This window comes from Puma concolor, chromosome E4 (assembly GCF_028749965.1).
Source record: "Puma concolor isolate L17-30 chromosome E4, mPumCon1.1.hap2, whole genome shotgun sequence".
Lineage (NCBI taxonomy): Eukaryota > Metazoa > Chordata > Mammalia > Carnivora > Felidae > Puma > Puma concolor.
The window spans coordinates 49,486,717-49,513,578 of NC_141683.1; the positions used below are offsets into that span (position 1 = coordinate 49,486,717).

At 46.1% G+C, this 26,862-nt stretch overlaps 1 protein-coding gene across 6 annotated transcripts in view; it reads right to left on the reverse strand.

Annotated features, from left to right (window-relative positions):
* FAM20B (FAM20B glycosaminoglycan xylosylkinase) overlaps positions 1 to 21,716 on the reverse strand; it is a 41,832-nt gene extending 20,116 nt beyond the window's left edge. The window contains exons 1-4 of one of the 6 annotated variants that reach the window (XM_086694352.1): positions 21,563 to 21,687; positions 17,869 to 17,991; positions 7,905 to 8,408; positions 2,238 to 2,324 (exon numbers count right to left, since the gene is read on the reverse strand). In XM_086694352.1, the coding sequence (XP_086550478.1) occupies positions 2,238 to 2,324; positions 7,905 to 8,281 (464 nt within the window). In that variant the 5' untranslated portion in view covers positions 8,282 to 8,408; positions 17,869 to 17,991; positions 21,563 to 21,687. Of the gene's footprint in view, positions 1 to 2,237; positions 2,325 to 7,904; positions 8,409 to 9,735; positions 12,156 to 17,868; positions 17,992 to 20,783; positions 20,911 to 20,951; positions 21,420 to 21,562 lie in introns of those variants that run through there. The other 5 variants (XM_086694348.1, XM_086694351.1, XM_086694350.1 and 2 more) reach the window with 5 other exon arrangements.
* Positions 21,717 to 26,862: the final 5,146 nt, after the last annotated feature.

The following is a 26,862-nucleotide window of genomic DNA, read 5'->3' on the forward strand; positions in this document are numbered from 1 at the left end:
ATGAGGTCTTGGAAAGACTGATTCCAGAATGTCATTTAGTGAGAAGCAGGATTTACCTAACTCTCTACTGCTAGGTCTTAAAAGAGGCAGTGAAAATTCATGGCGTTGTGAACAAACATTTATTTAACCTTTTCCGTATCACTGGATGTTTGGATTGCTACCAGTTTTTCACTACTGAAAATGCTCCAGCTAAGATCGTGGGTATATATCGTTGAATTTCATTACTTCTCCATGGTACTTCCTAGAAGTACCTTCCTAGAAATATCTTAGATAATTGCGTGAAAAGGTAGTTATGTTACTCATCCAAAGAATAGGAACATTAAGGTTCCTGATACATGACAGAGTTCCTAAAAAGAAAAACTGAACCGATTTAACAATGCCACAAGCTGCATATGAATCTCAATCCATTCCTGCCAATAAAGTACTACCCTCTTAAAAAAAAATACTGGCCATTTTCAGCAGAAGAAAGTAGTATCCCATGGTTTCAACTGGATTTTTTTTTAAGTTTATTTATTTATTTTGAGAGAGAAAGAGACAGTACAAGTTGGGGAGGGGCAGAGAAAGAGGGAAAGAGAGAGAATCCCAAGCAGGCTTTGCATGGCCAGTGCAGGGTTCAATGCAGGGCTCGAACCCATGAAGCCATGAGATCATGACCTGAGCTGAGACTGAGTCGGACGCTTAACCGACTAAGCCACTCAGTGCCCTTCAACGGGATTTGCTGTTACTGGTGAAGATGACCCCCTGCCATATTTATTAGCAACCGATCATTTCTTTTTTTTTTTTAATTTTTTTTTTCAACATTTATTTATTTTTGGGACAGAGAGAGACAGAGCATGAACGGGGGAGGGGCAGAGAGAGAGGGAGACACAGAATCGGAAACAGGCTCCAGGCTCTGAGCCATCAGCCCAGAGCCTGACGCGGGGCATTAACTCACGGACCGCGAGATCGTGACCTGGCTGAAGTCGGACGCTTAACCGACTGCGCCAACCAGGCGCCCCAGCAACCGATCATTTCTATTCAGTCAACTGTGTCCTTAGACCATTTTCTATTAGGATTTTAGCACATATTTGGATTTGTATAAACATTTATAATATTAAGGCTATTAATGCTTGGATTACATTAGGTTCAAGTATTATCTCCTAGTTTGATTTTAAATTTTGTTTGATGTTTCCTGACATATGAGTTAACTTTATTTATCTGAGTCTACCGAATAGCTTTTCCTTTGCAATTTTTCAATTATTGCTTTTGTGCCTAGAAAATCCTTCGTAATCCAGAAAAAGACAAAAGTCCATCTTTGTTTTCTTCTGGTTTCCTTTACACGTTCGTTTAAAAAATACTGTGAATATTTCTTTTAAAGTCTGTCAATATGCCCTGAAGAGGGGCGCCTGGGTAGCTCAGTCAGTTAAGCATCCGGCTCTCAGTTTTGGCTCAAGTCATGATCTCGCGGTTAGTGGGTTTGAGCCCCGTGCTGGGCTCTGTGCTGACAGCTCAGAGTCTGGAGCCTGCTTTGGATTCTGTGTCTCCCTCTCTCTCTGCTCCTCCCCTGCTTGTGCTCTGTCCCTCTCTCTCTCTCTCAAAAGTAAATATTAAAAAAAAAAAAAGCCCTGAGGAAAGAGCTGATCAGAAGAACAAGTGAGATACAGGCAGTTCAGTTACAATACTCCTAAACTAGCTACCTGCTGAAAAAATATTAATTTTCCTAGTTAGCCTATACATTTAGAATTTACATCTATTTTTCTTTTAGAATTATTCTGGTTATTGAAGCCATGCGTTTTTTGTATGAAGGACCATAAAATTCATGATATATGTCATGCTGTGTGCTTCTAGCATATGGGGATAAGTCAGTATTACCTACTTTAAACAAAAATAAGACAAAAAAAAACAGTACTGTCAGGTCTAATTAACAATCAATTCAATTTAGGGACTTGAGTTCCAACTCTGGTTTTCATCCTGCCCTCTTATTTACCAAGAACACCTGCACTCATGACGACAGGAGGCATACCAGAATGAAATGATCTTAACAAGCGTAGAGTGAAGATATTTACCCCTGTATTCCTAGAACCACCCAGATTATGAAGGACTCATACAAATTTAACAGACTCTGTCGGTCAGCTATCTAAAGTAGGTACCAAGTCAAAGCCATTAGCGTTGCTCCCTTTAGAAGGCGGCCACGAGCCCTCTCCAAGATATTTTTAAAAGGAAACAAAACAAACGTAGCCCTCCATGATGGCACGTACCTGTCCAAATGAAAGGCTGCTACCTCTGCATTGTGTCTATCATAGCCAGCATACGGCTCCCCTTCTACCACATAGTCTCGGTTATACCTGCAGAGTGAGTGGGAGGCACACATGGAGACGTGAATTACATCAGCACCAGAGGAGACAGCACAACAGAAACTTCAGCAGGCCTGATTCTGCTCTGCAGACACGTTCTCAGTCAAAGCTGAGAAGAGCTGTGGATTAGGACAAATCTCCGGTAGGTAGGGTAAAGATAAAGTAGAGAAGGAAACTGGAATTCTCTCCCTGCCTCAGCAATTATTCTATGAATAAAACACGGAAGAGGTTATTTCTACCCCTCTGAAATACTTTCAGTGTAGTTTAAGTAACACTACAAGGTCATTTTCTGGAAGGCAAGGACCATCTCTGTATCTCTAGCACAATGTTAAGCCTATAGTTGGTGCCTAATAAACGTTTACTAAAATGTTTACTAGACTGAACTGAAGAAACGAAGGGAAACGTACAACTAAAATGTCTTTTTACCGGAAGGACTATGGCAAGGCTTGTAAGAGAAGTTTAAATTTTGGGGGGAATAAAACGGTCTGGATGTGCCTCAGCTTTTGTTGAGGAGTAGGCAAAGGTGCATATGAAAAGCGCTGTTGGAACAACCATCCTCTTTTTCTTTTTAGGTTTATGATGACGTGTGGAGGGAATACTGGCCTGGCACGAGAGCTACATATACGGTTCTGTCATTACCTTCTGGGTAACCTTCAACAAAACCAGTCTCTTCTCTGGGTCTTAGATTCTTCATCTACAATGTATGAGGGGCCGGACCAGAAGGCAATTTCCAAGATATCATTCATCTCAAATTCCATTCTGATTATTTTACATCACATGCATGACATAAACCAAGGATAATAAAAGCTAGAATATTTCTTTCGACTAATCATAAAAAAAGATACCATTTAACCGTTAACTAGGAAGAAAGGGACACTAAATTCACCTATAACCTCTCCTGTTTGCATGCATTTCCTGAATCAAAAGGCCTATTTATTAGGCTTTACAGGCAACAGTAAGATAGAAATGAATGGAGACTGAAGCAGAGTGGAGCTGTTCCACCGAGGACACTTGCATCGGGGAAGTGGGAAACACTGCGATAAAAAGCAGTGAACCCGCAACAAAAATGACCTTGGAATCTAAAGGGAAACCATATCCACAAAACACATTTTCCAGGCAAAGTACGGAACATACACGTCAGAAGACAGCCGTGCGTCACCACCTGGTTGGAGGCCAGTTTCTTCTTGGCCTGGTCAAAATACTCACGTGTAGTTCTTACGTTTCTAGTGTCAAAGCATTATTCAGGCTACTTAGGATTATACGGCTACCTCCCAAATGAGTCTCCATTTTTAAATAGAACTGCAGTAAAAGCTGACACTCCTCAAGCACTTCTCTCCCCGCTATAGCCGCAGGCCGTCCGTACAGCCGGGGGACAGTCCTGGAATACTTTCTTTGCTGGGGCCCCAGCGGGGCCTCCACACGCAGGGAGGTACGTGCAGTCCACTCCTCCCAGTGAAACGTTAGAGAGCTTTCCAATACATGGAAAGGCTGCTCTAAGTGAAATGTAAAACCCTAGAGGAATCCAGAAACATCGGGGGTGGCCTGGAGAGGAAGGGAGGGAAAGAAAAGGGAAAGGAGTAAGAATCACAGAGCTGCCCGCAGAGTCAGGAGGTCTGAATCCATGGCTCACGTTTCGGCTGTTCGAAACACAGCAAGCCAGAACTCCGCGTCTCACCCGTCAAATGAGCAGTTGGACTGGGCGTTCTCCGAGGTCCCTGCCAGCACTTCCTAGGACCACTCACTCACTTCTACCCACTCCTAGGCTCCTGCCACCTTGTTGCTTTCCCACCAGAACTGCAGCCTTCGCCCGGGGAAAGCCAATTTACTTCCAGAATGGGTAGAGCTACACTGAAAAAAAAAAAAAAAATCACGTTTCTAACGTAAGGCAAAATGTGCAAATAAAAGCATCACTGTCTTCCCATAAATTGCATCCACCGCACACGTGTCCTATCTCTGACAGAAGGACATGGCCAACCAGGCTCCGGAAGTGCGGAAACCACAAGTGGCTGTTAAAGAAAGGTGCGTGTGTCGCCTTAGCAGCAGGGGCGCAGAGCCTCCTCTCAGCAGAGAGTGATCTATCTTAAGTCACTGACAGAGCAGCAAAATTCATAGAGTAACTGCCAATAAATCACTCCTATCCTTCTGGGGAAGGACATCAGAGTCTGACCAAGGACATTAATTTGCGCTTACACCAGGACTAAATAGCCTCTGAGGCCCCCAGGGTCAGAACAGCAATTTGCTAGGTATCTCGAGACCAGAGTCAATTTCTACAGGCACTTGAACGTACACCCACCTTCCGCAGCCTGTGACAGTGCCAGGTGTCACCAGCACAGGTTGGGTGCGTGCAGTGACTGAGAGCGGGATCCCCCAGGGCAGGTGGGGCCCAGGCACCTTGCAGGTGGGGGAGGAGAGTCCCCAGGGGCTGCGAGTGGACATGGGCAGTTGGCGGGCGGGGACTAGTTTGGCAGGAATAAAGAGCAGGGTGCAGAGAGGAGGGCCGGACGGCCAGGGGTTGACCATTAGGCTGCTGAGGCTGCGCTTTGCCCGGTGAACAATGGGACGTTCCTGAATGCTTTCAAGCTGGGAACACCATGCCAATATGGGCGTCTGAAGGAGGAATGACAGCGGCCTTCAGGAAGGTGAGGGGAAGGCTGCAGTGGCGGTAGAGACAGGGGATGAAGCACAGTGACTAGGTGAGTTGGTGCGGTTATCGCCTGCCACCTCCCCCAGTCACCAGCGGGCGGCCCCTCCCTCCACTTCTACCTTGACCGAGCACCGCGGGCCTTCCTGCACAGCGCCTGGACCAACGCTAACAGCGCCACTACCAGAAATACCTGCCTCCTCCCACTTCCTGCTGGCGCATCATACCCCCAATTCCCCAGTGTGGGAACGGAGGGCTGGGTACAGAGGGGACATCCTCTTATTTAGACGTGAAATGCTCACAACTCACCTCTGTACACCAATTTCATTTGTTTTTAGTCTGCCTTTTTTCCATTACTCTGCTCACACTGCTGATCACCCAGGCCACAAACCAAGAGGTCGAGGACTACATTTCAAAACTAAACTAGTGATTTCTGCTGACGGGTGCTCAGGAAGGCAGGCAAACAGAAGAGAATCACACGTGCGTGGCAGAACACCAGCCACTCTTACTCAGATCCAAACGCCAGTTACTGCGAGGTGACCTTGTCAAGTCAGTTACTCTCTCTCAGCCTCAGTTTCTTATGCTAGAAGTACGAAGTGTAGGGACATTTGGGTGGCTCAGTCGGTTGGGCATCCAACCCTTGGTTGCAGTTCAGGTTTATGATCTCATGGTTCGTGGGTTCGAGCTCTACGTTGGGCACTGTACTGACAGCATGGAGCCTGCTTGGGATCCTCTCTGTCTCTTCCTCTCTGCCACACCCCTGCTCGCACTCTCTCTCTCAAAATAAATAAACTTAAGTGTAACTGCCCACAGTCATGGTAAAAGCTAAAAGCATTGACAGATACAAAAGTACTTAGTGTAGAGCCTGGAGAATGGTGTGCATTCAATGGAAATCATGTCGCAGGGCCCACGGAACCATACTTTTTCCATATCACCTGCCAATCAGACTTTTCTATTCTCCAAAGGCATGCCGTATGTTTCCTTTCCTAATTTCCGCATCTTCCATACATCACACTTCCCAGTTCCAGGCAAATACAGATTTCTTCCATTTCTGGGATCCCAATGTATTTGTTCTCTGGCTGTATGTTATCTATTGATGGTTGGGTCATGAAGACAGCTAGGCTAACTACTCTTATCACAGTTGAATTTTGTACATCTTTACCCCACATTTCTCCCACCGGAAAGAGACCCAAAGGTATCGGTTATAATTCTCTCAAAAGCCCTATTAAGGAATGAGAAAAATGTTTAGTACATAGGAAATTTTAGACATTATAAACTTTGAGAAAATTCACTGGTAACTAACTCCTGGCAAAAGAATATGAATCACCATCATGTTAACCTATTTTGAATTCATATACTCACAGGAAACTTTTAAAAATATTAATTATACTATAGAATTGCCAAACAAATGATCTCTGTAGAGCCTTGGAGAAGTCTCCGAGGGATCATCATCTAACGACATATAATTCAGCCCACTTTTTCAGATTTTGGACTGAAGTAACTAGAAGGGCCCAGTTCTCTCCTTAAAACAGGTAAACACACACACACACACACACACACAACCTGAAACCCAAAACAATGAGGCATCACTACACACATATCAGAACGGCCAAAACCCCCAACAGTGACAGCACCAAATGCTGGTGAGGCACCTAATGCCACTCATTCACTGCTGGAGGGAATATAAATAGCACAGCTACTTAGGAAGGCAGTTTGGCAGTTTCTTGCAAAATTAAACATCCTCTTACCATATGATCCAGCAAACGTGCTCCTTGGTAGTTACCCAAATGAGCTGAAAACTTACTTCTACACAAAACCTGCACATGAACGTTTGTAGCAGCTTTATCCATAATTGCCAAAATGTGGAAGCAACTAAGATGTCCTCCAGTAGGTAAATGGAGAAACAAACTGTGGTACAACCGGACGATGGAATATTACTCAGTAATAAAAAGAAATGAGCTATCGAACCACAAAAAGACATGGAGGAAACTGAAATGCATTTTGCTAAGTGAGAGAATTCACCCTGAAAGGCTACAAAGGTAGCATTCCAATTATATGGCATTCTGGAAAAGGTAAAACTATGGAGACAGTAAAAAGATCAGTGGTTGCTAGGAGTCTGCGGGAGGAAGGGGAGGATGAACATGTGGAGCACGGGATTTTTAGGATGGGAAAGCCATTCTGTGTGATAATGTAATGGTGGATACTTGTCATTAGAGGTTTATCAAAATCCACAGAATGTACCACACAGAGCCTGAACCTTACTGCGAACAGTGAACTTTAGCTAATAAATTCCTACTGGCTCATCAACTGCAATAAATGTACTACACTAGTGGAAGACGTTAATTATAGGGAAACTGAGGTGGGGGGCGGGGGGACAAACTCTCTGAACTTACACCCTCGACTTTTCTGTAAACCTAAAACTGCTCCAAAAAATAAAGTTTATTAATTAAAATGAAATCAAAACAAAACCCATGTGAAAGAATCACAGCTTCAGTCCTTAGACTTTAGTCACCTGTCCAAACCCACTCAAGCTGTGGGTAACTCCTACTCCACCACACCCCTGATGTGTGCTTGGTTATCCGGCCTCTAACTGCACACTTCTGGTGACAAGTCGCTTATTTCCCAACCAATTCATTTTGTATCTCTAACATTTGGCACACAGAACATATTTGATAAATTTAGAAATCAAGGAGAGCTCTAAGTGTAAAACGTTCAGTCTTATACAGAGCCAAAATATGTTCCTACAAATCTGTCCCAGAGAATCACAGAACACTAAGAGCTGGAAAATACTTCAGAGGTCTTGTAGTCTATTCAGCTCATGTTGTTGGAGAGAAGACTAAGAGAAGGTGATGAGCAGTCTTCTATAAACTTCGAGTTACTTGAATCAACCAACTAGCACAATATAACTAACTCCTGAGAAGAAGACTTACCGCTTAGGTTTGAAGACGACTTTCTGTCCTCCTTCAAGTATCAGTAAGGCTTTCAGTTGTGTCCCTTTATAACCCACATCAGCTTTAATGATCTTCTTGGTGGCCATGGCATGCATGATCGCCCCCAGCTCTGGTGTCTCTTCTGGGTACACTTCCCGTGGAACCACCCACTGGGCTGCAATCTCCCAGGGAGACTGCAAGGTGTGGTCCAGCTTGGGCACCAGCTCTACCCGCAAGCCAGCCATCATTCTGTGAAAAGCCCTCTGGTCCTCTCGGTTTGCTGCTGATGTGTCTAAGTTGTCAATCAGGAAAACTTTGGTGAAGATAAAGATGACAAGAAGAATTGCTAACAGCACGACTCGCTGCTTTAGCTTCATGTTGACCTCTTTGCCTTCTCCCCGACCCACTCTCTCTCTCTCACTTCTCAAGGAGAGCAGGTTAGCAAGGAGATTCCATGATTACGCACACTGGTCCATTTCTTCACAGGAGCGCCTCCCACAATTCCTGTAAGCCCAAGTATAAAGCAAAATTAAGTCAGAAATTCTGTCCTTCCAGCCCTGAGTGGTTTGCAAGCCTCAAATATATAACTCACCCTTTTATCCTTGCTATTCCTAAAGCCTGAGAAGACCCAGTAATTTCAAATCGACTGGTCTGGGGAAGGACCTCACAAGTAAACACCAGGTACAATGAAAATTTTAAAGCAAATACTCCTGTCTTAAGAGGGTGCAGACCCATCTAGGAGCCATTTGAATGGCTACAAATGCCAAAACACCAAAACAATGGGAAAGAGCACAACAAAAGTAAAACACTAAGATATGTGTAACTCCTTAACTTTCATTTTTACCTTTCAAAATCCATAAAGGATTTCTGAACATCCAAAACCACCAGTATTTGGTAACTTTCCAGTTCTCATCTTTTCTAAATGTAAGTTTTATGACATGTTGTAAATCAGGAACTCCTAAAAATGCCAAAGAGGATACAGAGGAGAGCAGTAACTCCTCCAAATCCAAACCCCCAGCAAGCCTGGATGTGTCATTATCTGTTGCTCACGTAGTTAAACACAACGCCCAGGCACGCATCTCTGCTTGATCAGTCTCCCACTAATTATTTTTCAAAATTAAAATCCCTGTAAAAGAAGGATAATGAAATCTGGACAAATTAAGTAAAGGAAAAACATATCCCTATGCCATCTGGCTATTAGTAGAACATGACCAGAAAACTAATGAAACGTGGTACTATGGCAACATTATGAAGTCTGGACCGGTCGGGCATGTAACAAAGAGATGGGCGCCACAGATATGGACAAGCACTGCTTCCGGCATGGGGCTGACCACACTCCGGTCAATCCCCAGCAAACAGATCCCACACACAAGATTTCTGCAAGAACATACAGTGCGGTCTCATTTGCATGCGGACAGGTTGCTTTCCACTCCACGGGGCCATTTAAAAACACGCGCAAGCCTGCCAGCTGGACGCCTACTGACAGCACAGCGCTGGCTAAGACAAATGTGACAAGAAGATAGCAGGGTGTGGCTTCACCCTCCAATTCATCTAACAACTCAAACCATCAATCGAAAAAATCACGCCAATACAAAAGGGCGAATGTCGGGCTGAGACCCTCCCGCCGAAACTGGAGACTGCTCTTCTAGGAACAGCTGGAAACCCCTCCAAACACAGTTGACCAGGGCAACGGCGTGTTCTGAGGGCATCACCTTGCGGTGAGCCTGCCGCCAGGCAGTTCATGCTTGGTGATTAACCTCCCCTTTGCGGTTCGTTTGGTGACGAAGAGGAAAGGGAGAGTCAAATTCAAATTCTAATTCACTCCAGCCACCTGTTTTGTTTCAGCATCCTTCTCCCAGGGAGCACGTAACACTGTCAGCTGAGGCAAAGGCAATTCAAGTGCATCCAAAATGTAACTGTGATGGTACGGAGTTTGGTGTGAAACTCAGTAAGATGGTTCTCTGTGATTACGGTGAAGAGCGAGCGCTAGCCCGAGAGCAGATTCCAGAGACCGCTGGTTCCAGCACAACCCACGCACCACACAACTCCTTCCGTGATTCTCCGCTCCTCCAGTGATCTGTTCAACGGCACCCGTCTCGGCTGCAGTGACAAAAGGGAACGTGGAAATCTGGCTGTGTCAGCGTCCGCTTCCTCAGTACCTCCAGCCGCAACCACCCACGGGCCTGGCACCACTGGCACGAGGGGCAGGCGCAGAGGGGCAAGTGGGGCGGCTGTCCGCCAGGACTGACTCTGGTTAACCCCCAAACTTCCAGGGCCGCTGCTCATTTCATTTGGGCTAAGTTCTTCCCTCGTGCTGTATAAACCTATCATATCTAAACATTCGGCATAAAGGCCACGGATATTGAGGTGTGTTTGTTTTTAATCACTAAAGCAACAGGAAGTTCCAGCAGCTCCAAAATTCAGACCAAACGGTCCTGTTCCACAGTCTTTGTGCGCTTTTAAAATGGGAAATCTCGTTACCTTCTGAATAGGCCTCAGAAGCACCCGTTCAGCAATTCGGGGCCGCAAACAATTCACCCACTCAACTATGAGAGGGGTTTACGTGAAGTGAACGAAGGAAGAGTTCAACTGCTATTTCACCATTTACCTCTGCAGATTGGGAGTGAGCACGGGGTGCAAGAGGCCAAACAAGTTTCCGTGTTTGTGATCAATCGCCAGCCACATCCTGGCAGAGCAGGAAAGACAGGTGCCCTTCGTTCCCACAGCCACCAACGTAACCTAGTGCTTATCCCCTTCTGCTGAAACACGGAAAGAACTGCGTTCCAGGCCTCCAGGTTCTCCAGCGCAGACCAGATGATGCGCCACAGTCGCCCGCCTCATCACACACTGCTTCTGATTTCCCCACGTTCCTTAGCCAGGCATCAGAGCCGCCCTCTGCATGGGCTTCCGCGGTCTGCTCTGCCAGGCAGCACCGTTCCTCAGTTTCAACTCAGACGACCATGACCAGGCTCTGTCCTCCCTGCCACGTGTGGGACTGACCTCTGCCCTGTCATTCCTCACACAGGGACTCCCTCAAAAGACCTCTTGCTCTTACCCTTTGTCCCCATTTTCTCCTGTTTAAAGCCTAATCTATCTTTCAAGGGCCATCTCCGAGGCCATTTCCGGCCCCTCTTCACACCCTACAGAAACCTTTGTCCATTAGAGCACGCCTTCACCACACTCTGCCTCATCCAGTATCTTCTGCTACGTAGTTCTCAACTGCCCTCTCCGAAACTTGGCTCCTTGGTGATCTTACCTGTCTTTGCGATCCCTACGGTACCTCGCATAGTAAGGTGGATGCTTTATTCACCTACACTGAACAAACCACTACAAAGATCTTGGGACTGTGGTGTTAATCTCCTTTGACGTTCAGAATCACATGAGTGTGCGGCACTTAATGCTGGCTCTCCTTTATCTGCTTATCCTCTTTGGGCAATCTACTTCTCTAACGACAGGACACTCTGCTCGGTTTAGCTGGTAGTTTCAGGGTATTGTTTCTTTTTCTGAAGAAACATGGACAGTTCAGAAAGAGGTTTTCTTTAGCTGGAAAGTTGCCGTTCCTTCAGCGCACAGGGTAAGCCAAAGATATTTAAGAAATCGACAATGTAGAGATCATAGTGGAATTTCTACAAAAAAGTCTCTCCTATTCCAGAAAAATGTATGAGATGCAGCATAAGGTATCATACCATCCTTTAGTGATGGCATACTTCTTACTCTTTACGATGCTCCCCTCTACGCCTGCATGCTTGAGAGGGTAGGATACCCAAGACAGGGTTTCTGTGCCGTGTTATCTTCTTCTCTTGCTGGAAACAACGGCACACTTACCATACTCTCCGCAAACTGGGTTTCTAAGAAGATACCCCATTTCGAAGGAAATTAAACCAAACTCACTGGCTACATTCCAAATTATTCATGAAAACTTCACTTGCATTCCCAGAGGAGTCTGCCTGCTCTATTTTATGCCTTCACCTCCTCTCAGAAATGCTTCCAACAGTGTAACACTGTCCAGTTTATATTATGGTCATTTATTTTAATGGTTCTGTTATGTGGAACAGAGCCTACCTCACAGAACAAACAGACTCAAGGCAATAACCTAACTCAAAAAACGTTAAATGTAAAAAAGGCAATGTAAATGGTCGTCTTCACACTAAAAGCTGGCATAAGCTCTTAAATTGGAGTTCTGGAAGGTAGACCTTTATAAGAAATTTTCCTCCTGAACCCTGGTTTCATCTGCAGCTCCATCAGCTAAATGAGGCTTGCTATGGAGGCTCATTTACTTTCATTCTCTCTCTCTCTCTCTCTCTCTCTCTCACACACACTCTCTCTCTCACACACACACACACACACCACACACACACACACACCATCCTACATATGTGACAAGTGTTTCATAAGGACAAACTCAGGACTATTAAGTTGCTTGGGGGAGAAGAGACACAGATTCTGCAGCAAATGCAGAAAAAAAGGGAGGTCTTAGTATGAAGTCTTCCACTCAAGAATCTAGCTGATGTCTGGAGGGACATATGCAGAAAAACATGGCGGTGCACAGGTCTAACTCATGGTGTGATAACATTCAATTTATGCAGCTGCTGAGGAACCTGTGAACACCCGGCCCCTCACTTCCTACTTTAGGAGGAACTCCCACAAGCCACCAGTGACGTTCCAAGTCTCACTGGCATCTGTGCACCCTAGAATCTCCCTCGGATCAACTGACATCCTTACACTATTTCTCCTCAAGTCATGGAGAAGAAATCCCAACCTTTGTGCAGAGTAACTAAAAGTGAAAGTTTCAGTAAGAACTTTTTCTTATCTTTTCAATTCAATGGTCAAATAACATTCTTTCCACATAAATGGAATGTAACATGCCTGTGAGTATAAAGTGCTCACAATGTTCAGTATGAACATTTCATGCAGAAGGCTATTAACAAAGGAGATTTCAGGCAAAGTAGGAAGAATTTATTATATACCTTATAATCATATGTACTCACATAACCTCCCACCCTTGATCCTGAGTAGGACTTACAGGGACCATTTTACGAACTTCTTTAGTAACTGCGGGTTTCAGCAAAGCTCTGAAGGTCTGGTGGGGATAAGAAGAGGTAAGACCTGAATCTACTTAGGAGTTTTTGGTTGATTATCTACAAAGACAGACACCAACAATTCCTCCCATCACGAAGTAGAATCTATTTTTTCTCCTCCCGGAACCTGGGCTGGCTCTGTAACTTGCTTTGGCCAACAGAATGCAATGGAATGACTGTGTGCCAGGTCTGGGCCCAGCCCTTAAAAGACCTGGCAGCTTCCGATTGGGACCCAGCCACCATGCAAAGAAGCTTGGGCTAGACTACTGAATGAGAAGGGACTGAGATGGAGAGGGGCCTGGCCAGCACCTACCCATTCTGGCCACCTCAGCTCAAGTGCCCGACACAGAAGTGAAGCCACCCCAGTTCTAATAGAGGTCCCAGTCAAATGGGGTCACACGTGTGATCCCAGTCTAGAAACCATTTGGGCAGAACAACCAACCAGCTGAGCCCAGCTGACTTACACAATGGTGAGAAAGAACAAATCACTATTTTAAAAACCACTAAATTTTGGGGTGGTTTGTAAAATACAACATTTTCGCATATAGTCTGCCCTTATCAACTATTTTGGAGACATTAAAAATACTGAGGGAGGGGCGCCTGGGTGGCGCAGTCGGTTAAGCGTCCGACTTCAACCAGGTCACGATCTCACGGTCCGTGAGTTCGAGCCCCACGTCGGGCTCTGGGCTGATGGCTCAGAGCCTGGAGCCTGTTTCCGATTCTGTGTCTCCCTCTCTCTCTGCCCCTCGCCCGTTCATGCTCTGTCTCTCTCTGTCCCAAAAATAAATAAACGTTGAAAAAAAAAAAAAATTTAAAAAAAAAAAAAAAATACTGAGGGAGAAGACACAGAAATAAATCATGTGACTAAAAACAATTCTCTCAGGAAGAAGGGAAACATTAAATTAACCATTAAATATAAACACTGGAATAATCAATTGTTAGGTCATATTTGTAAATAATTACTAATGCCTTCCACAGAGCAGTAAACTCACTGTGAAACGAAATGTTACACACCATTTCTGTCTTCATGGTAGACACTTAGGAAGATAGAGAATTAAGGTCCCTTTAAGGTAGCACAAGAAAAAACGGACTCTGAACTGGATCATTTACTAAAATCCATTTACATACTTTAGAACAATGGAGACTAACCTCACACTCTCACACAACTACACATGCCCAGTTTATAAAACCTGCCATTCATACTTCAGCCAAAGCCTAAATAGCAAAAATCACAACCTTTTAGTACAAAAAAGTATTAGAAACACACACACTTTCACCCTGAGCTAAGTCTGATATAATGTCCTTTTGTTTTTTAATGGGTAGCAGCATCAGAGCATTGGGCTACATTATTATTACCCGCCCCCTAGAAATAAATGCAGTTTCTCCTGCTGGTTACTGGCAATTCTGAGGAAAATCAAGAGCATTCAGAAATCGTCCCACCTAGCACTGTGTGCTTCCTTCTTTCCAGCAAGTTAAAATCACCAATACCAAAGAGCATCACATGTTTATTACCCGGCTAAATCCTGAGTATCCCCCAGGAAACCAGCCCATTCTTGCATTGCCATGCACTGCCTACCACGAGAGCATACTCTTCTTTTTCACCTTCAAATAGCAGTCTTCCATGAAACCAAAAATATCAAACAATATTAATCAGTATCTACATCTAGTTTTCCTTTTCCTGCTAATTCTCTGCTTAAGAAATAGCTTCTTAAAGACAAATACCCTATGATTTCACTTGGATGTGGAATTTAAGAAACAAAACAAAACAAAACAAATGAATGGGGAGGTGGGACAAAAAACCCAGACTCTTAACTATAAAGAACAAACTGGTGGTTGACAGAGGGGAGGCGGGTGGGGGTGGGTGGGTGACACAGGTGATGGGGATTAGGAGTCCTTATCTTAAGGAGCACTGAGTAATGTATAGAATTGTTGAATCACTATATTGTATACCTGAAACTAATATAACACTGTGTTAACTACACTGGAATTAAAATAAAATAAAATAGGAAATAGCTGCTTATTCTAAATGTAAACTCTTTTGAGGCAGAATGGTTAAGAGTTTGTGCTCCGGATTCCGACTACCTGCTTTACCACCTACCGTGGCTCTTGGGAAAGTGATTTAATGCCTAACCTCCCTGGGCCTCAGTTTTTTCATATGAAAAGTGAAGTAAGAACACTATTGCCTAACTCACAGAGTTGCTAAAAATGAACATTACCACATTCACTGTGTTAAAGTTAGTGCCTGGGCAACCCATAGTGATCACTTGTTAGTCATTACTATAAGATCAAAAACCCAAAGATGACCTCCTGAAAGGAGAAAGAATGACAAAGAAAATAATCCTCAATGATTGTATTGTCTTCTGAGCCAAATCCTTTCCTAAATTTGAAGAGCAGCGAAGACTATAAGCAAGTAGGTATCTTCAAAGTGGGTACCATGTGAAGTAGAAGACTGGGAGGCCATGTCACTAACTGGACCCACCTATTTCTCTTCTCTACAAAGTTCACATCTACCACGTTCAACAATGGGAAGCATTAAGTGATTCTATTCTACAAAAAAGGTGGAAATAAAATGCCTTCACAATCCTTTTTTTAAAAAAAAAAATTTTTAATGTTTTATTTATTTTTGAGAGAGGGAGAGACAGAGCATGAACAGGGGAGGGTCAGAGAGAGGGAGACACAGAATCTGAAACAGGCTCCAGGCTCTGAGCTGTCAGCACAGAGCCCGATGCGGGGCTTGAACTCACGGACCTCAAGATCATGACCTGAGCCGAAGTCGGCCGCTTAACCGACTGAGCCACCCAGGCACCCCTTCACAATCCTTTTTAATTTGGAAAATTAGCTCTCTGTTTTAAAGACGATAGCTTTGGGGGCACCGGGTGGCTCAGCCGGTTGAGCATGTGACTCTTAATTTTGGCTCAGGTCGTGATCCCAGGGCCATGGGATTGAGCCCTGCGTCAGGCTCAATGCTGAGCATGGAGCCTGCTTAAGATTCTCTCTTTCTCCTCCTTCTACCCTTCTCCCCGACTCATGTCCTCTCTCTAAAAATTAAGGGGAGCCTAGGTGGCTCAGTTGGTTAAGCGTACAACTCGATTTTGGCTCAGGTCATGATCTCACAGTTCATGAGTTCAAGCCCCGTGTTGGGCCCTTTGCTGTGTCAGCATGAAGCCTGCTTGGAATTCTCTCTCCCTCTCTCTCTACCCCTTCCCCACTTACGCGCTCTCTCTCTCTCAAAATAAATAAATGAACTTAAAAAAAAAAGGATGATAGTTTTACATGTCCTAAAGCTCTTAAGATAGGCCTTAAGAGTAACTTAAAAGCTATAGGTATAGAAAATCCAATTCCCACATAGTCCAAATTACTCTGAGTATTACTTTTCCCCCCACTGTTCTCACTTCAACATTTGTTCAGATCTGTAAACTCACAATCCCTTACATGATTGTGTCCCATGAAGGAAGGTAACTAAAATGATCACTAGGCGTTAAGGAAATGTTAAGGTAGCCTTTCTTCTGGGCTGTAAGAGCAAAAATGAAATAGGCAATAGAGAGTGTTTGTGCCCTCCGGAAAAAAATTCAATTCCTGCAAACCTGTGCCATTTAAACCTTGATCTGGGGCAACTCTTTAACCCTATTCCTTGAAAAAGGAAAAGAAAAAAATCTTTAGCTCATAATGCTAGTGAGGTTTGTTCCAAAAAACCAACTCAGGCAGTGTTCCCTGATCCAGAAACTCTGGAAATGCCTGAGAATTTGCATTCTGTTTCAAGTGGCCCAGGTAAAACGAAACTTCCCAAGTTCTAGGTATTTATTTCACTGCTCAATTGTCAGTATATAACCACCATTGAAAGCTATATTATAGAATGTAATTCCCAGAATAGTGTGGAAATATGGAATTTCAAAGAATATAATATTATCCTTCAGATTTTCCTGTTTTCCGTCTATATTGCTCCATTCACTACAGTTCTGGAAAGGTATATTAGCTTTATGCAACAATAACACCTCACATTATTCACCTTACGCTCTGGGTGTGTCAAGCTGACGGGCCACAGATCACTCTAGAAACAGCAGAACCCCAAGCAGGTCTGGGCTGAATTGAGGCTGAGTGGCTCCAGGCACGATCCCTTTGTTAAAATATGAATATAAACACACACACACATTTTTGGGCATGCCTATCTCCTCTCCTATTCTGTGAGCTCCTCAAGGAAAGGGGATGCATTTTACTCTTTGTACTTCCCCATAAGCTGGCACAGTGCAGGGTGCGGGAGAGCCACTCAATAGATGCCCACCAAATAAAAGGAGTGAAGAACAAGGGAGGGAAACCTGCATGGTTATAAAAATGTCTTCAGCTCCTTGGTCTAAAGATGGCCTCTTTTACAGACACAGAGAAACTAGGTCCTGTGATGAATTCAGATACATAGCACAGTAAAACAATGCAGAAATATCACCTATGTATACGTATACGTATTATGCACCCAATTTTAAATTGTTGCCGCCCTGTGCCCTACTTCCACCTTTCAAGGCCACTGCTACTGCCAAGCCTGTTTCTGCCATTGGCTGGGACTGGGAGCAAAGGCGATCTGCAAATGCTAAGAGGAAGACTGGAGATGGCCCAAGACACTGCCCGAGAATGACACCAGACAGGGCTGGCGCCCGATCTTCAGGTGTCACTGGCGATGCTTTCCGAAATGAGAACCACCGCTGGTACCTTCCTATCATTTTCTCTTTTCTGCCGAAGAACTACACAAACATAAATGCACCTCAACAGGGTGCACGTCTGTTATCTAAACCAAGGGTAAGAAACGAGGTGTCCACAAAAGGTGTTTGGGCAGCCAAATCATGGTTCCAAAGTCCATCCACTAACGGAGAGGCGCGGCAGACCCTCGCAAAGCCCACCTGGCTGCTTCATGTCCCATCGGGAAGCAGAGTTACCGGGGCTGCTACTCCGCAGAAGACCAGAAGCCGCTAATGTAAAAGAGGGCGGCAGGGACGAACAACAGCAAAAGCACGACTTCCCCCCTGTGAAAGAAGAGGCAGGCTATTAAAGGCAGAGTCAGGAATTCAAAAAGCAGAGGACGGCAAACATACGTATCTCAATCGCTTCGAAGCCCGGCTCCATCACGGTCAGTAACGGATGCCAGTACCACAACCTCAAGTCAATAAAAGAAACACGGAACTATACTGTTTAAAAAGCAAACAAAGCACAGAACACATTATAAAAATTTCCCCACAGTAAGTAGAAAACAAGAATCTTCACAGATAAGACTTATTCCCTAAACAAATAAGATAAGGGAGGCACTGCTATGTACATACGGCAGAAAGCATTGGAGAGAATGGTATGACGGACTCACCCCTGTACTTGGTTCTGTTACACGTTCCTAATTTCATAGGCCCTCACCTCCTTTTATCACGTACCCAAATTAGTATCCTCCCCTCCACTGGACTGTCACCTTGCCAGAAAGGACAGACCTCTAGACACACACCAAAGCTATCTCTTTTCTGCATCAGGCTCCACTTCTTATCTCACACTGGGATGACACCTGCACCCCCAAGACTCATCAAGCCGGGTGCTAGGCCTCTCTTTCCTCTTTTGCTTTTGGGTAGGAAAGACAAAATCACAAGTCAGATCTCTGCATTATATTCTCTCCTAGAGGCCTCTAGCAGTCTGGCTGACATCGGAAGCTGGTCAGAAGCTGCCTTCAGTTGCAAAGTAAGGTCTTCCATTCCCCAGGTCTGTGCTAATGAATTCATTAGTCCTTAGGGGTCACAGAGGCAGCTCAAGGAAGGAAAAGAGGGAGAAATAATATAGGTTTGGAATAAGGAGCTGCTGGAGAAGCACTTCCGGGAGGGACAGCTCTCCTTTCCCGTGACCCTCTGTAAGGGATGAGAAGGATAGGACAATCAGGATCAATGATAATGGTGAGGCCATCACCAAGAGCTCCAGTTCTTCCATGAAAGCAAAAATACTGACTACCAATCCAACTGCTCAGTTAGTCTAGCCAGAGAAGGCTGCAGGAGCAAGTCTGCGAAGCTGCACCTGACCGGGGCACCAACGGCTGCCCGGAGGCTGCAGGTGGCTAGAACAGCATACAATCACAGAATCAAATCTCAAGGCCGCTCCAGCAAGTAACACCCTGTACAGATACCCATCTTCACGGCAATTTTCAACAGTAATCTGAAACACGCTCTCTTGTCTTTCCCTTAACAAAAACAGGAACTCAACAATTTATACACTAGAGTATTTCCCCTTCCTTCATACTGTTTGCCATTCATTCGTTCAACCACCAAATATTTCTTGCACATCTACTGGGCGCTGTTAGGTGCAGAGAGAAAAGTATGCCAATTATCATCACTATTACGACAAACCGTAGTGCCTCATTGTAACTATACTTCCTACCTCAATCTACAAAACCACATGGCACTTAGTCCCCGGGTGACCAGACATCAGCTTCAGAAGGCTGTCTCCTTTTTATTGTTTGCAACTGTGGCCACAAAATACAAAGAGCAGCCTCTGCTTCTATTATGAGACTGCACCAATCATCAAGAGACAACCACTGTGGCTGCTATTTTTAAAAGTTATCAGTTCAAGAGCTGCAGTATCTGACTTCAGGGTTTACACCATGGAAATGATGGTCACACCAAGTGTGGGAAGTTCAAGTCTGCCCTGCAAACAAACAAACGAACAATTTCATTTAGAAATTCAATATTCAAAAAAGATAAACAGAAGAAGCTTTAAGGGCATGTGAGAGAGCTGGATTCTACAGATGGAAATCAAGAGAATGGACTAAAAGTCAAAGAACTAGGAACTCAACATCAAATAATGAGAAGACATCTAAGATTAGATGATAGAAACAGTGATGTTTGTTCCCTAATTCAGAGTACCCAGAAAGAAAAGCAGGACATGTGTTTTCAAGCTTTCGCTCTTTAACCCAATAGTAGCTATTTTCCTACTAGGTTCAGAGAAACAACAGAACAAATCAATGACACATTTTCACAAGGCACACTGAAAGAGAAGCTGTGAGCTCCGAGATTTCCTGATCATCTTTTGCCATGACCATTCTATCACCACACTTTATCGTGAGCGAGGTTGAGAATCTGAATTACTTGCTTGTGCTTTTTTATTCTCCTCTGATAAGCACTTTGAAATCTGGAAACCCTTCCTGTTGACTGATTCCATTGTATGGTTCCAGGGATCAAAGTCCAACAACTTCGTAAACTTCAGAAAAGTTATCAATTTAACACAGAACATTAATTTCAAATCTACCTTAGGCTGGCTCTGAGTCTAGGCAAATAATTTAGCATTTTTAACACCTGTACCTCAGTTTCCCAAAGACATGTCTTGCTGATAAATAATATATGTGGAAGTGCTCTAAGGCTTAGCTCAAAGGTTCTGCATAAACTCAAGGATTATAAGTACACTGAGGTCTCTAACTCAATTTTTAAAAGCAACCCCAATGAAATTTATGCATTAATTTATAACACGATAGGAAATATCAATCTTAATCACCCGATTCATGTATAAACGTATAAAGTCCTACAATTTAAAAGCTAAAAGATCCCACATTCCTCTTCCCCTTTCAAGGTGAGAAATCAAATCTCCACAGGGAAACTGGGTGGAGAGGATACTGATACCTGGCCCTACCTAGCCTCAAAGTCGCAGTATCAAGCATCTCTAATTTTCCTAAATTACATACTCCTCACCCATCCAAGTGATAATATAGCCATTTAAAGGATTAAAATTCCATAACGACCAATCATGCCCTGTCGTCTCCACTTTCCCTCCAACATCCTTCCACCCCTTCTCTTCCTACCGGAAGACTTGCAGACAACAGAAGCCTGCTTAGAACGAAACTCTTTTATCAGATCCCACAATCAAGGGCGCAGCTTGACAACTGCTCACATCCATCAAGGCAACGTTTCGGTTCGCTTCTAATCGCGGGGCCCACACACCCGGAAATGAAATCTGAAGCGCAACCCACTTTGGACTACCGTATCATTTCCTTAAGTTGTGCCCGAGTGCGAGTGCGGGGTGCACGATCCCGAGAGACCGCGGAGCCCGGGCACGCTTACCCTGCCTCCCGCCTCGGGCCTGGTGGTCACTTGCGCTTCTCCGCCACGAGGTGGGCCCGCGGGCGCGCGATCCTCCCCGGGCCGCCGCAACGGGCGCTCGGCGGGACGCGAGGGCGGCACTGGGACCAGTCGCCTCTAGGGACCGCGCCGGGGCGCGAGGGGTGGTCATTAGAAAGACCCCCGGCGGCCCCAGGTAAGGCCGCGCCTCAGGCGGGCCGAGCGGGCGCTCCTCCAGCCGCGCCCGCCCGCAGGAGTCCGCCGGGGGGGCCAGCAAGGCGGGGCGCGCGGCCCGGGTCGGTCTCCAAGGCAGCAGTGGGGCCAGATCCGGGACCCGCCAGCGGTCGCCCGGGGACCGCTCCGGGTACCGGCGCCCGGCCCCTCGGGGAGGCGCCCCGCCCCCAAGCGGCCCCCGCCCGGCGCGCGCCACGCACCGCGCCCCGCCTGCGAGCCAACCCGCACTTTCCCGCCCGCCGCGCCGGGGGCGGGGGTCGCGCGCCCTCCCCGCCCCCACGCCGCTCACCTGCCGAGCCCTAGGCTCGCTCCATGGCCGCCCGCGCGGTGCGGTGCGGTGCGGCCCGGCCACCCCCGCCGCCTCCCGGGAGGGGCAGCCCCACGCCGCGCTCACCGCCCCCAGCCGCCGCCGCCACTGCGGCTCCCGCCCACCCCCGGCCCGGCCATTCCCTGGCCACTCTCCCCGCGCTAAGCCGGCGGTCCCACACCCACCCACCCCCCCGCCTCCGCGGCCCCCGACTGTTGGTACCGTCCTAGCGTAACGCCTTCCCCGCGACCAATCCAAGGGCTCACTCTGAGAGGCCCCGCCCCCGCCCTCCGGTGGGCGGGCCTACCGGGCTCGCTCCGGACGGCCCCCCTTAACCCGTCCCTTCCCGGGTCGGCCCCGCTTAACTCCCTCGGCGCCGCCTCCCCTCTGTCCTCCGCCTCCCTACCGCCCGCCCCACTTGCAGAAACTGACCTCGAACTTCTCTCTTGCCTTCTCTTTTTTCTTTCCTGATTTTCACAAGCAGGTAGGAGGCCAGGCAGTGGGACTGGAGAGTTGGGGTCCTTTAGGTCCACTTCTGCTTATGAGAAGCAATTTCCCTACGCCTTTTGCCCATTTGATTTGCCTCGACTGATGCTTCTATCTTAAGTGTATCCTCCTCGCCCTAAAGAGGCCAACCTTCCTACATCGAGCGCCAGTCGCTCTTCCTTGGGACCAGAGCAACCCCCCCTGCTACATTTAGTAGCATTTAGCAAAACTGTGCTTAGTTTACTGTGGTATTATTTGTTTAACGTCTATCTCCTGCAGTGGACTGTAGGCGCCATGAGGGCAGAACAGTGGCGTCCTGTTTTCCAATACCCGACACCCAGTAGACTGCCTGTAAATGGTTTGCATGAAAGATTCTCCCTCCCCTTAAGTTGCTTCTTTTCCATGGATTGCGTGCAGATCATCTGTTGTATAATGCACCATTTCATTTATTCAGCATAGACTGAGCTTGGACTTAGTGTATGTCCAAGGCACGTTGTGTATATAAGGCACGTTGATTTGCGGGATAAGATGTATGAGATGGGGAAAGACTGAGCCGATGCTTTGTTCAGGCTGTATAGTTCATTCAAGCAGTAGGATGCAGTGGAAAGAAAGAACTTACTGACTGTGTGACATTGGGTGTGCCAATATCTAGAAAATGTCCTTATCTGGAAAATGGGAGTTAATCAAGGTACCTTATTTCACAAGATTGTTGTGAGGACCAAATTAGTAAAAGTGTGGGGAAAGTGCTTTCACATTATTGTACAATGGTAATGATTATTCATGTATTTACTGAGCACTTGCCATCAGGAGAGCCTGAAGAAATAATGATGCCGGACACCAGCCCCAGACAATCTAGTGAGGGAGGCAGAAAACAATCACTGCAAGAAGGAACACACTGTCAAATACAGAAGGAGTTGTGTCAGCTTTTTACTGGATGTAGTCGAAAGGGCTTGGGGTCGTTTTTCTGACCACGGGATAAGAGGGGTCTACTTAATTTCTCTGACATCCATCTGCCTGCAATTGGCTAATCTTGAACTTTGTTTACTACATCAGGAGACCATTAAACAAAAGGGCAAAGCAACAGTTCCTCTAAGATACTTTACCCCAAAGGACTTTCCTTTCGTGCCTAGAACTCTGACAAAGATAGTGAGGGTAGATTGTCCGTCACTGCTCAGGAGAGCACATCCTGTAGCTTCAGTTTCATGCTGATCCCTTCTGTCATTAAGGACATTCACAAGGGGGGGGTGGGGTCCATGGCCTCTCTAGGCAATCCACTCCAGTGTTTAATTTCACATCCATCAGATCCTTCCATCCACCCCATATGCTGCAGGACAGACACGCTTTCTCTAATTCTGTCTTCAGAGATGAGAAGCCAGGGGTTCAGGGCCTTCATACTTTCAGACAGCAAAATTGTCCCCCCCCCACCCCCGGCCGCCCCATCTTCCCCTCGCTAGACCACATTATTCAGGCTCTTTGTGACTGTATGCACAGCACCAGCACAGTCCTGATACAGCACGATGTTAGTATCTGCCCTCTTCTTCCTGCAGTGCGCCTTGCTTCCCACCCAATCAACAGTCAATATATTCTAGGTACTGTGGGGGATGCAGTCATTTAAGAAGGGGATTCTGCCTTCAAAGAGTTTACATGACTAGCACACAGGAAGCAGCTGCAAGAGATATGGGGGACTTAAATTATGCAGCACAGAGTCTGTGATCACTGAAAGAATCAGGGTCCAGGAAGATAGTGTGGGCCGGTATTGCCAGCGAAGGAGGATTAAAGTGAGCAAAATATGGGTGGGAGAAGAGACGGACGATATGAACCAAAGTTAGGTACTGCCGTGTGCACTCCACGACAGACGTCCTCAGCCAATGATACACGGTGGGAGACTTCCGTCCGTCCTTCGGTGAATGTCTACCAAGTGCCACGTGCTGAGCTAGACCCAGCTCATGCAAAGGCCAAAGAAAGCCTGGTTCTCATGCTTGAGAAGCTGATAGTCTAGTATTGAGAAATAGAACGGAAAGTCAGGCAGAACCCCCATAGGAAGGTCTGAGTCCTTTGCCAAAGCTTCTGTGATGCTTCTTTCAGAACTCATGTGATGTCGTTCTAGGCATCCCTGTCTAATCTCCCCCTTTGCCTCTCTCTTCCCTGTCCCCAAACTGCAAGGCCCTTAAAGACACAGACTGACTTTATTTCATCTTTCTTTCCATCTGTGGAGAGCCTCCCGGAGAGTACTTTCTCTGCATTGACGTGTTGAAGTGCATCGAGGTTAAATCAGAGAACAAATTTGGCCGTCCCCTCTAGCCAGGGACAGTGCCCATATGTCCTCAGTGGAGGAGTCTTTAGTAGCGCAGTGCAGCATCCCCCAGTGGCTTGTCCACGGCCTGCAGAATTCAATAGCAACTCCTCTGCTTGGCATTTCCAGGCCCAGTCCACCTTACTGGGCCCATTTTCTGCTAATGTCTTACCTTCTACCCTAAATGATTCACTTGCTCTGAGGACATCCCCTTTTCTGCACCCCTGGTTGTGATCATACAGATTCTTCCTCTGGGACTCCCACCTTGCCCCATCCCCCTCTCTACTTGTGAAACTGTTGTGTATCTCCCAAATACCATTTGCTCATGAAGCCTTTCCTGACCTCTGCAGCTGTGCATGTACTCCTGCGCCTCGAAGACTCAGAACTTTCTACCTCCTTTGCAGTATGGTTTGCAGTGATCTCTTTGGGGATATGTCTGACTCCTTCCGCTGGCTTGTAAACCCTTCATGGTCAAGGACAGTGTTCTATTCACATCTGTATCTTCCTTAGTGCTAATACTGTGCCTGGCCCATGGTGAACACTCAACACTTGAAAGAGAAGTTTTAGAACAGGTCCTGTAGGCATGAGAAATCAGAGATCTCTTTCTTGGCCTCCTCATCATTGTGTTTTCCTTTACCTGTTTCAGAATTTCCAGGTGCTTGCCAATTTGCCAAGCCCCAGGACTCAAATAACAGTCCAGCAATTCGAAGGTATAAGGGGAGGATTGTCTTACGGTGACTGTATACACCAGCTCCAGCAGAACACACATGCTCGCTCGCTCTCTCTCCTTTTAAGAGAATACACCCACAATGATGGATCAATCCTACTGAAACTAATTAAGTTATTTCTACATCAAGAAACTTGAAGGGAGCTGGAGGAGAGCTCTCGCTGTTCCAAGGTGCTGGGAGCCAGGGAGAGGGAGATGAAAGGATTATTGAGTGAAGGAGCATAGGTGTCCCTGCCAGGGGCAGGGGCAGGGGCAGGGGCAGGGGCAGGAACTCTGCCTCCGCTGCCTCCGTCTCCGGGCAGGATTGTTCTTTGCATGGGGCTCTCTGCCGACCTGCCGCTTCTGCATTTCTTTCCCGGCTGGGCAAACTCCTTTCTCTCATTTAGCCCCTGGCTCTCCACAGCTGCTCCTAGTAGCTCACACCCCTTGCTCCCAGCACTGGGAATGCCCACTTCACCCCCCTCGTGGCACATGTGGCAATGCCATCTGAACAAAACTTGCAAGTCCCAGGGACAGCATTATAAACCGCACACAGCACCCACTCAGCCTCTCTGCCAAGGAATTGTCCGGGATGCATGTATCTGAAAGTGATGGAAATCTTTCAGTTATTTCTTTCCATTCTCATTTTTTTTTAAAGCAGCTTTATGGAGATATAACTTACATACCATAAAACTCACCTGTTTACTTTGTACAATTCAGTGGTTTTCAGTATATTTACAGAGTTGAACAATTATCACCATAGTCTAATTTTAGAGCATTTTCATCACCCCCAAAAGTAATATGGTCTATTTTCTCTCTTATTCTGAAAATATGTTTGTCTATTCGTTTCATTTTGGGTTTTTTTTTTTTTTTCATTTGCTTATTACAGGCAAAAAGAAAAATACCTCAAGGGGACAGTGAACTCCTAGAATTACTAAGAATGCAAAGGAGTTATAGCTCTCAAAGCTGCATTTCACTTAACTTCCACGGATGGCTGTAGTCGTTTAATTAGCCACTCCAAGATGTACACTTTGTTGTGGTATATCCTCCGGAGTGAATGGCCAGGGCCACGTCTTTGCACATTTTCCAGTTTGTTGTGCCTTTCTCTGATGCCAGTGGGCTCTCCAGCGGTTCTGGCAGAGACAATGTTGCAAATTCCAGATTGCTAATTCCCACAAGGCAGTCATTGTGTAATAAGCTCAGGATGGTACCACATGCACATGGGTATTTAATACACATTTTTTTTTCTTTTTGCCGTGATGGAAGCTCTTTAGTTTTTATTAGCTCAATTTAACGCATGAAGTAATTGCATTGATTACTGCATGTGGTAATTGCAGCCACCTGGAAGTTCTGGGGTCCTTAAATTCGGCTCCCCTCCCCCACAGGTAATGTGCAAGAAGTTAAGCGGAAGGCTCTCTGAGCCTCTCTCACGACTGATCCAGGGGTGTGCTCTGACTGCACAGGGACTTTCAAAATATCCCTACGCCTGCCCCACCTCCTCGAAGACTTGAGTTTAATTGTCTAACGGGGAAGGCCTCACAAGGATATTTTTTCTTAAATATCCTTGCTCTTAAAATATTTTTTATTTATTTTCGAGAGAGATAGTGCAAGCTGGGGAGGGGCAGAGAGAGAGAGAGAGTGGGAGTCAGAGAATCTCAAGAAGACTCCACGCTGTCAGCGCAGATCCTGACGGGGCTGGAATCCACGAACCATGAGACCGTGACCTGTGCCGTGAGACGATGACCTGAGCCAAAATCAAGAGTTGGGCACTTAACCAACCGAGCCCCCCGGGTGCCT